General features: G+C 58.2%; 1 protein-coding gene across 1 annotated transcript in view; it reads left to right on the top strand.

Moving 5' to 3' along the window:
- The first annotated feature begins 6,459 nt into the window (after window positions 1–6,459).
- Window positions 6,460–11,127, top strand: part of LOC122896701 (transcription factor SPT20 homolog) — a 91,352-nt gene continuing 86,684 nt past the window's right edge. The window contains exons 1-3 of the mRNA XM_044234756.1: window positions 6,460–8,064; window positions 8,392–9,085; window positions 10,838–10,979. Coding sequence (XP_044090691.1) covers window positions 6,460–8,064; window positions 8,392–9,085; window positions 10,838–10,979 — 2,441 coding nt within the window. The remainder of the gene's footprint in view (window positions 8,065–8,391; window positions 9,086–10,837; window positions 10,980–11,127) is intronic.

The following is an 11,127-nucleotide window of genomic DNA, read 5'->3' as shown; positions in this document are numbered from 1 at the left end:
TTAAAGTTAAAGACCATTTATTTTAAGAGGCAGAAATGTAAAACTATCATTTAAATCACCTTCTAGGAGTGGAAGCATGCAACAACATTATAAGCAAAAAAAAGTAAAACACATTGAAGGAAACCATAATGTGCCACCTCAAAATATGCCGCCTTGATATAAGGATTGTTTTAAGCTGAAGGAAGTTAAGAAACTGCAAAAGAAGAAAGAGTTCTCCTCCCCACAACTACCTATAATTAGGGCATAAATTTCCCTTTGTGGAAGTGTTTTCTCTCCTCTCTCCCATTCTATAGGAGGGAAAAAACTTTACCACTGGAGACAGAAAGTCAGCCCTCGGGTGGGTCAGCAAAACAAATCTTACCAAATCTGTCCTTCATGTATTATCCCCATATAGTTACCATCCCACAAATTCACTGCTCCTAGAAGCCCAAACTTCTTTTCTTTTGTGTTGTCCCTTTTCCACAAATACATTGGTTTTATTGTTGTTGTTAAAATGCTGCATAAGGGGGCATCTGGGGGGCCCAGTCCGTTCAGCGTCTGCCTTTGGCTCAGGTCATGATCCCGGGGTGCTGTGATGGAGTTCACATCAGGCTCCCCGCTCAGCAGGAAGCCTGCTTCTCCCTCCGCCTGCCACTCCCCCTGCTTGTGCTCTTTCTCTCTCTGACAAAGAAATAAATAAAATCTTTAAAAATTTTTTTTAAAAAATGAAATGATTTTTAAGTCTGTGGGTCTAACTGCCTCCCTGGGGTCTTCACTTCTTTGTCTGTGAAGCCACCGTGTACATATGTAATAAAAATTTTCTCCTGTTAATCTCTTCTGCCCCTTTAATTAACAGGCACAAGACACTGAATCTAAGAGACTAGAGGAAAAGTCTCTTCTACCCTACCATATTATCTTGAGTCCTAGAGAAATAGATTTTCTTCAAATGTGGAGAAAAACACCCTCAAGTTTCCCCAACCCCCACAACTTCTGGATTTTGTCTTCCTTTCCTTTTGTGCATGTGTTCATCTTGGTTCTTTCCTTGATTTTTTTCAGTCACTGACATCTACATGATTTAGATCATCTTGGGCTTCCTTATAGACAACCTTTGGAGTAAATGATGATAAAAGAAATATGAAGACTTTGAGACATAGTACTAAGTTGAGTTTATTGCTGGACATGCAGAAAAAAAATGACTGAATATGGCAGGGATTAGGTCCTGTGAGACAGAGTCCTCAAGCTGTCAGACAGAGTCCTCAAATAATTCAAAGACAATTGAAGTAGTGAAGATTTACTCACATTTAGAAACTACACAAGAGAAAGCAGCCTACATGAAGACTCTCTCAAAAAAAAAAAGCAAGGGCAGATTTACAAAAGCAAAGCTGGAAATTTTCATGAAGACTGATCGAACAAGACCTCCTAGTTTGTGAGTTCAAGATTAGTTCATTGTAATGTAGGTCATCAAGAACTGTTACTGAAGCCTCAGTGTGGTTGTGGTTTTTAGGAACTGTGTTTACCCATCAAGTCTGTAGGGTACCCCCAGGTAATGGATTTGAGTCAGAGCCTGCCAAGAGTCAATTTTATCATCAAGACATTTTCCTTGTACCAGTTTTCCATTAAGTGGTGGATCAGTTCATTTTAGCTCACATGCTCTGTGACAACTGTTCATACTCTCCCAGCTCAGGGTCTACAAACCTGAAATACTAAAGGCCAGTTTTGTTGTTTTGAACAAAAACATTTCCAAAATTACAAGTTGATGACAACAGAGATTTTGAAATATATATGTATATATTTTATTTATATATATATATATATATATATATATATATATATATATATATATATATATATATATGAGCTCTGTGCCTATCGAGGGGCTTGAGCCAGCCAGGCAACCCATGGGACAGAGAATCTTTCTTTGACCAAACTTTTTAGGCTCCAGAATATTCTCCTAGGCCCATGTGTGCACGTCCTTGTAGAAGCCGGTTTTGGCCAGAACCCTGCTCCCTCGGTTTTTTTTTTTTTTTTTAAGATTTTATTTTTTACTTGACAGAGAGAGGCACAGCAAGTGAGGAAACACAGCAGAGGAGTGGGAGAGGGAGAGGCAGGCTTCCCACTGAGCAGGGAGCCTGATGAGGGCTCGATCCCAGGACCCCAGGATCATGACCTGAGCCAAAGGCAGAGGCTTAATGACTGAGCCACCCAGGCGCCCCCTGCTCCCTCGGTTTAACCAGAACCCCCCCACCCCACCCTCCATGCCCCATCACATTTCTCATCCTCCACCACCGCCTCCCCGCCCCCCAGGGCCATGCATGATCACCCTGGCCTGTCTTCAGCAGAAAAACCGGTTGGCTCAGTTTAGCCAGGATCTCCCACATCCCTGATGATGCCTCTTAGTAATCTTCTACCCACGGACTCCCTCCCGGTCCCTGCTGTTAGGACAGTTTACAGTCTAACTTGGCTTTGAAGTCCCATATGCCCACGCTGCACTCAGAGTTGAGCACAATCTCTCCCCCGACCCTGGCTGGGAAATCCCACTAGAGTGGTCCCTCTCCATATGGTGGTGCTTCTGGATAAGGTCTGCCTTTCCATCTTTGGAATGGGCTGTGGGAGGGGCCTTCAAGTCACATGATCTCCCAGAGCTACAGCATCCCCCCCAGAGATTTGCTCTAGTGTGTCTTGGGGCCTGAATACAGGAAAGACACATCAGACTCAGGGCCAGTGATGGTGGGGGTGGGGGTGGGGGTGGGGGGGGGGGGTGGTCGACCAGAGATGAGGCCAACAAGCAAGGTAGCGTCACCTTCACTAGCTCCCTGGCATCTCTGTTCTCTGGCTGGTCCCTCTAATGAGCCCCAACAGGGGAGAGGTGGCAAAATCTAGACCTGGACCTCAATGGGTATGGCGCAAACCAGTTTGCTAATTGCAAATTAGCTCAATTATCTTGCAATTAACGGAACTCTCTTCTCCCACTAGCATAGCTTAGCCTGGCCGTGAGTTTTCTCAGCATGTGCAACTAGGTCAGGCTGCTGTAGGGGATCCCGGGCAGCCATCGGAGTCCTGATAAACAGCCAGTGAGCTCATTAACGTGCCTGAAGGGCTCCAAGGACGGTGTGCACTCGGAGCGGTTTTTCTCAAACCCCCTCATCTTGTGGGGTTTAGTCCAGGCAATTAGGGAGTGCAAGTGCAGGGGCCGGCTGCAGCCCCCCGCCAAGCGCGGCCAGGCCCACTGACGCAGGCATGCAAGCCGGAGGACACGCGCAGCCGGGGGCACCTGCGGCCGGAAGGCCTAGGTTCCCCCAGGCGGGGGGCTAGGGAGCAGGCCACAAGCTCCGCTGGAGGCCACGGTGGCCTTAAGAGCGGACACTCTCTCACGGGCGCGCACACAACCCCCTCACACGCCACTGTCCGTTTCAGCCGGACACGGGGTGGCATTTCCCGCGTCCACACCGCCAGATCTACCAGACAGCACACATTTCTCCGCTCCACCGGGAAGGAAGGGCCCACTTCTCGCCCTGAGCTCGGATCGCGCGTGCAGCGGGTGCCGCGGGCGCCCTGCGCGGATCGCCACGGCGCCGAACTTCTCCCTGGCCACGTCAGCACGGGTGGCCACGTCAGCACGGGTGGCCCTCCTGAGTGGCAAACTGGAGAGACAGGGAACAGTTTCAGGGCTGTCCTCGGCCAGTGAGAGAGAGGAGTGGAGAGATACACGCCGCAGCTCCCTTGCCTCTCAGGGACCAGCGGTCCACAGCGGACTTCTGCTCACGGACGTGCCCGCTATTGTCTTCGTCCCCAGGTCACCCCCTTTCCCCTGCGGGTGCTTCTGGGGATGAGCTCCCAGGTCAACCGCCTGCCCTCAGATCCTCTTCCCAGGGAGCACTTATGGGGAACCCCAGCCGAGGACATGGCCAGGGCAACACCGTGGATCCGGGCCATCCCTCCGCAGGGGGGCAGATGCACTTGCACTTCTCTCTCTCTCTCTGGCCAGTGACAAGTGCCCCGGTTGGGGTGGTCGGCTAAAGGGCGGCCTTTGGATGACACTCCTGGTTTCCAGAGCGGGTCTACAGTGGGGCGGTTCTCCGCCAGGGGACGATCTTGCCCCCGGCCCACCCCGCCCGCCAGGGAGAGCTGGCAGTACCTGGGGCCATGTTGGGTCCTGGCAACTGAGGGCAAGGGCACGGGCACGGGCACGCACCACACCGCGCCAGGGATGCGGCAGAACGGCCCGCAGCGCGCAGGCAGCCCCCACCCCGCGTCCCGGTGGGGCGATCCTGGCACCGTCCAGGGCACCAGAGCCGGAAGACCTGACTGCGGGTACCCCCCTCGTTTCGGAAAGGGGTGTACAGTGTTTACTGGGCAAGATCCCGAGGAGTCCGCAGTTGGGGGAACTAGAGCGCGGCGCCCACCATTCCTCCAATCGACAGCGCCAGCCTGGGGCCAAGGAGTGAGCCCTCGAGGCGGTGAGCGAACGGGAGGGGAGGTGGGGTGGAGGAGAAACGGTGTCGGTCCCCAGGGACTCCGGAGCCCGGGGCGGTTCGGCCGTCGGTGGACCAGGGACTGCGGCCCGCGCCCAGACGCGTGGGAGAGGGAGGAGAGAGAGGAGCGGGGCAGGAGGCGGGCGCAGGGCCGAGGGGAGGCGGGCGACCTCTCCGGGGCACCGGCCCCGATGGGCCCGGGACCGCCCGAGAGCAGGTCTCTCCGTCAGCCCGCCGCCCCAGGACCCGTCCCTGGCCTCACCGGGTCCCGACCCTCCGCCGCCCTGCTGGGAAGCTGGGAGTCCGCTCCCCAGGCCAGGAGCGGCCGGCCGGCACAAGTCTCGGGCTTCTTTCTTCTTCGGGAGGCGTTACTGCCAGGAAGGATGCGCTTTCGCCGTCCTGTCTGAGCCTCAGCCTCGATTCGGGCAAGTGCAGGCAGGACAAAGAGAGGCAGGGGAGGACGCCTAAGAGAGGGCAGAAACTAGACAGGGCTCAAGCCCCCTGGAGGCGCTCCCCAAGTACCCACTCGCCCAAAGACAGCTGGTGGCCAGCAGAAAAGCCTTCTTGCCCCTCCCTGAACCCGGGTCATCTGTGGCTCAGGAGCTCTCTGTCAAAAGGGGTTTGATCCTCGCTGGGCTGACGGTCCTATCTACTACACGTGCAGCTGGCACCATTGCCAGTGGTTGAAAGCCAGCCCGGGTTTCGAGTCGTGTGAAATGCGGCAGTTTCTCCGACTCGGCTTGGCTTCTTTTCCTCTATAGGACTATTCTGTGCATATGCTATTATGACTGCGCCTCGCGTAAACCTCAAGGGTGCCTTTGAAAAAGCTGTCCCAGAGGGCCGGCGCATCTCAAGGCAGCCAAGGCTGTGGACAACAAGGGCCCCTCGGTTCTCCAGGTCCCCATCAGCTCCCTCCAGACCCAAGCTTAGCATCCCGCCTGTGGGCTCCAAGACCGACTGATCGCTGGAATGTGCTGCCGTCACCGGGGACACTAGCTCTCAGCCCCACGACAGGCAGGCCACCCTTCCAAACCGATAGTCTCAAGCCGAGCTGTGCCCCCAGACGGGACAGACGCGTGGCCTACGGCAGCCTTGGAAAGCGCGCTTCCGGGACACACGGGGCAGTACCAGGGCAATACTTAAGGATCAGAACGGCAGGTCTTGCGCACAGCGACAGGACCACCACCGGGCGGACCCCTGAAGACAGGAGAAGACGGCGATGCCTGCACCAGATTCAGCGAGCCTCCCCCGGCGCAGGCAGGAGCCACTGCCCACGGGCGCTGTGGGGTGTGTGCAAGCGGTGACGGGCACCAGGCGCAGCCCTGCCGTTCACGACAGGAGACTCGGAAACAGCGAACAATTCTGGGGGAAGCGCCGGCCCAGAAAGGAAAGGACCAGCTTCCAAGGCTTCGGCGACAGCCGCATTTCTGCGCGAACTGGCGTGGACCTGGGACCGGAGAGGGCGTATTCCTCGGATCCTTGCCTGCGCGGCGGCAGCGGCGGCGGCGGTGGCGCCATGCCCTGGGCCTTAAGCGCAAAGCCAAGGGGTGGCCCTGCCGCGGGAGTGCGGGCCCTGGGCCTCGTGGCCCCGGGGCGGAGGCAACAACAGGAGGAGGCTTGAGGCCTGCCTTGGCGGCCTGCAGAGAGAGCACATGCGCACCAGCGGCTGCTCCCGCAGGGGGCGGGGACGGGGGGCGGGGGAAGAGCAGGGAGGGCGGGAAGGGGTGCGCCCAGCCGCCCACTTCCGGCCCCGCCTGCGAGGAGTCGGGACCCGCGGTGGCGACTCGGGCACGTGTAGGTGTTTTCCCCTGATCGCAGGTATGTCGTGTGCTGCTTTCCTGGGGCGGGCTCCCGGCCGTGCACTGGGAACTGAGGCTCCTGGCTCACCGCGCCGCGGGGCAGTTGCGGCGCGGGCCGGACTCTACCTCGACGTGAAAGCCGGGGTTTTCGGCCCGCTCCTCAAGGCACTTGCGTTTTCTCTTGTCTTTAGGGCCCCTTTCGCACCACGATGCAACAGGCCCTGGAAAGGGCTTTGGACCGTGCGGACTATGTCATCGCAGGCGCCCAGCAGAGGCCTCCAAAGAGGAGAGGCTCGTCGAGTGGGGAAGCATCTCTCTACGAGAAGCTTTACGACATCTACGTGGAAGAATGTGGGAGAGAGCCTGAGGCTCCGGAGGAGCTAAGAAGCAACGTGAACTTGCTAGAGAAGCTCGTGAGGAGAGAGTCGTTGCCTTGTTTAGTGGTCAACCTGCACCGGGGAGAGGGGGGATATTCGCTGATGCTCCAGGGGAAACACGGAGCGTATTCGGAGACCGTCCGGCTGCCCTACGAAGAACGCGAATTGCTCGAATACCTGGATGCTGAAGAACTACCTCCCGCTCTGCTGGACGTGCTGGAAAAATCGGAGGTGAACCTCTTCCAGTGCGGGTGCGTCATAGCGCAGGTGCGGGACTACAGGCAGTGCAGCGGTGGGGAACCTCCGGGCTACCAGAGCAGGCACATTCTCCTGCGCCCCACCATGCAGACGTTAGCCTGCGACGTGCAGTCCATGACCAGCGATGGCCAGGAATGGACCCAGGAGGACAAACTGTCGCTTGAGAGCCAGCTGATCTTGGCCACCGCTGAGCCCCTGTGTCTGGATCCTTCTGTAGCAGTAGCCTGCACGGCGAACAGGCTGCTCTATAACAAGCAAAAGATGAACACTGGGCCGATGAAAAGGAGCTTCAGGAGGTACTCTGCCTCCTCTCTGCATCGGCAGCGGGAGCTGTCTGCTTGTCCCCCTCCTCCTGAGCTGACAGTATGGGCCTCTTGCCGGAAACGCAGGGAGCGCCAAGACCGTCCGTGGTACGACCTCAAAATTTCTAAGGCGGGGAGCTGCGTAGATACGTGGAGGCGGAGACCCTGTGACTTGGCGGTGCCTTCGGAAGTGGATGTGCAGAAATATGCCAGAGGGAAGAGGTCCGCCCAACGGGTCGTCTCACCTCCGGGAGTCTGGGCAGCCGGCGAGGTGAGGGACGGTGGTGCGTGTGGCCGCGAAGCCGGCCAGGAGCCTCAGAGCACGGAGCTGACCTTCCCGAAGTCGCCGCCGCTGAATAATCCACCCTCCTCTGGAGCGAGAAGGCCCTGGAAGGAAGACCGGTGGGAGGGACAGATGTCTCCTCCGCACCCCTGCACAGATGACTGTTCAGGCGGTGTCCCTCCAGAATCAAAGACTGCTGCTGGCGGGGTGGTCACGGGGGCAGAGCTGGCCGTCCCGCAGAAGGCCAGCTGTACGGTCACCGGGTCGCACGGCTCAGGCGGCCTCAGTGGGCTTCCTCCCGGGAACGACCCAAAACAGCCTGACATGGCATCGGTTCGGTCTCCAGTCCAGGGGGAAGGCGTGGGACGGCCACCTCTGCGCATCAGACTTCCCTGGAGCTCAGGAACGAGCCGGTCGGCGAACAGTTTTATTCCATGGGAGGGCAGCAGCTTTCGTAAATCTCCATGTCCTGCTCCCGCTCCTAAGCCACCAAGTCCCTCCCAGCAATCGCCCGTGGACGTGAATCGAGGGAGCCCGCTTCCCGCAGCCACCGTGTCCGCCGCCAGCGCCCCACAGAGGAGCCCGGCCAGCCGGGTCTCGGCCGGCTCCCAGCAGTCCTCTGTGAGCGTGACCGGAGTGGGCGCGCTTCCTGCAGCCCCCCTGTCCACGGCCAGCTCGTCCGTGAGAGCCCCGGCCACCCGGGTCCCGGCCACGGCCCAGAAATCCTCTGTGGAAGTGATTCGAGTGAGCGTGTTTCCTGCAGGCACTTTGCCCACCGCCAGCTCCTCACTGAGAGCCCCGGCCACCCGGGTCATGGCCAAGTCCCCGAAATCCTCTGGGAAGCAGGGCCCTGGAGTCGGCAGGCTGCCTGCGACCACCCCGTCCCCCGCCGGCTCATTGCAGAGCAGCCCGGCCGTCCAGGTCACGGCCAGCTCCGCGGGCCACAGCCTCCTCCAAGTGGCGGGCCCTGGTTGCGGAGCTCGGGCTTTGGAGAGGGGCTCCGGCCCGGGGCAGGGCCCTCAGGCTGGCGCCAAGGCTCCTGCGGGGATCCAGCCCAGCAGCCTGCCCTCAGGCGCTCGGCCCCCCAGTGCGGTGCCCGCTGCAGCGCGGAGTCCTCCGGTCCGCGTCCAGTTTTTTTTAAAACACGCTTCCGGCCTCAGGCCAGTAACTCTCCTGGAGGTTCCCCAAGAGTCGCTCCTTTTGAACACAGCGCGGCCGCCAGAGCGGGGGCTCTATCACTTGATTTCCCAAGAACAACTTCAGCAAGCCTCCACTGGGGGTCCTCAGCGGCCTGGGCCCCAGGGTCCAAGTGCGAGAGGTGCAGCCAGTCTAGAAAGGGCCTCCTCTGCTCAGCAGGCTGTGGCGCTAAACCTGGCCGGAGAGGGGGAGCTGCCGCAGCCCCACGCGGCGGTGTCGGCGGTGTCGGCCCCGTTCGGCTCTGGGGAAAGCCAGAGAAGCCCCGAGCAGAGCGGTCCTCGTCCCGCGCACACACTGCGGCCGCCCCAGCCACAGGGACCACGGTTGAGAATCTTGCAGGGCCCTGTGGCCATGACGACAGTCATCGCCCAGACAGCCAGGCCGCCTCTGGCCCCGCAGCCCGCAAGCCAGGCCAAAGGTAAAATGGACAGAAGCCCGCCTTCCCCTCCCAAATCCTGAGTCTTGTCGTATTTTCTCTTTGTACAAAACACCAGAGCATGGGCCCAAATCAGCTCCCTCTCGAATTTTGACTTCATTTTGGTTCTGGTTTTTGGTTGCTTTTTTTTTTTTCCTTTTCCTCGATGTGTCTGTGTTTTACATTTCGGTGTCCAGACTGTTGATGAGCACAAGCTCGTGAGCGGTTTGTAGAAACAAGGCAGCGACTCAGGACACTGGGATTGTTTTTGCTTAGAGTCGTCGCTTTGTTGCTGTCCTTGTAGACAGTCATCGTATTAGTTAATGTTCTAAAGTAGATCCAGCTCCAAACTGGGTTCGGTCGAAACCCCCGAAACTATAATTTCTCGAGAACCGTAAAAGTGCACTCGCCCAACAGTTACCGTGGGGACTCCTTGAATCGGATGGTTGTCCAGACTTTTAGGGGAGCTAAAAATCCTGACCTAAGATGTACCGCCTTAACCATTTTGAAGGTGCCTTTCGGTTGATGCTCGGTAGGTGGACGGTTGATGCTCGGTGGGTGGACGTGGTTTCCCAAGGCGGTTCTGGAGCTGTTCTCTTGCAAAAGCGCAGCGATCCCCACCAGCAGAGCTCCCCGTTCCCCATCCCCCCCAGCGCAGGCCCCCAGCCTTCTGTTTTCTGTTTTCCCGAGCTGGACTGCTGCAGATCCTTTGTATGAATCCTGAAGGGGTGTTTGTCCTTCAGTGACGGACTTCCGTTGCTTGGCATGAGGTCCCGACGTTTCCTGTGTGCTGTAGTGCTGTAGCCTGGGAAGGGAAGGGCGTGGCTTTTTGCACATGGTTTCCCTGTGCATCGTCTGTACTGAAGTGACTTTTTAAATACCAGAAACCCCTTTTGGAAGAGTGGTCTTGGTGTGTGCTGGTTTGTGCACCGTGTATGAAATGCAGTTCTGGCAAATTTGTTTTGAAAGAAGCTGTGAAACCTCCCCAGAGAGGACGTGCTTGCCAGGCTTATATGGAGGATGTGGGAGACGTCCCAGGTGGGCAGAGCGGCTCAGGGGCGCCCTGCTTGGTGGCGGCGCCCAGGCTGCACTCAGCGCCCACGCTGCCCCCCGCAGAGCCCAGCCCCTCTCGTCCAGGTGCAGTCACTGGCCTCGAAAACGCACCTGTGGGGTGTCTTGCTCTCCCCCTGTTTGGTCCTTGACTCGGTTTAGAAGTCCTGGTTATTTGGAGACATTGAAGAGCTTCGCATTGGAAAATGTGTGTTATTTGTTTGCTTTTCAAGTGTTGGCGACCTCTGGTCAGATTCTGAAGCGGGACCCCTATGTCCCTTTCTGCCTGTCCCCTCCCGGTGCCCCTGGGCTGTCCAGCATCCCGGCTCCCCCATGTCCGTTCCTGCTTTCTCGTGTCGGTGGGGCTCACGGCAGCCCTGAAGTTCTTTCTGTTTCCCCTTCCTTTGTACGGAGGCGCACTTCACGGGAGCGACCGTCCCCCGTCTTCAGGGGTACAGCTGGGCGTCAGTCGCTGCATTTTCACGGCCGTGCCATCACCAGCTGTATTTCCCACGCAGCCGCCTCACCCCCAGGGCGGCCTCTGTGGCCCCGAAGCACCGGCTGCCGTCCTGTCCCCCAGGCCCGGAAGCCCCCGTTTGCTTTCTGCGTCTGTGGACGGCCCCGTCCTCGACACTGGCTGACGATGGAGTCGGAGAGCCTGTGACCTCGCATGGCCGGTCCGTCGCTCGGCGCCGTGTGTTCGAGGTTCGCGCGTGGTGTCACCCCCGCCGCGCTTTGCTCGTTCTTGCTCGGCTGAGCCTTACACGCTGGTGCGCGTGTACCTCACCGCGTGTGCCCGGTCTCCGTCCGTGGACATCCCCCTTGCTGGCGAAGCCTGTCGGCCGTCGTCAGTCCTGCTGCTAGGAGCGCCGGGGTGCAAGGAGTTCTCGGAGAGCTTCTCACGTGTTGTCGCGTTACACTTTGTACAGGGCAGCCTGTGTCCCTGAACTTTGCTTTGCTACGTGCACACGCATGCTTGCCTGCCTCTGGCCCCA

This window comes from Neovison vison, chromosome X (genome assembly GCF_020171115.1).
Source record: "Neovison vison isolate M4711 chromosome X, ASM_NN_V1, whole genome shotgun sequence".
NCBI classification, from domain to species: Eukaryota; Metazoa; Chordata; class Mammalia; order Carnivora; family Mustelidae; genus Neogale; species Neogale vison.
Note: the sequence above shows the minus strand (reverse complement) of the source record. Positions and strands in the feature narration are given on the sequence as shown.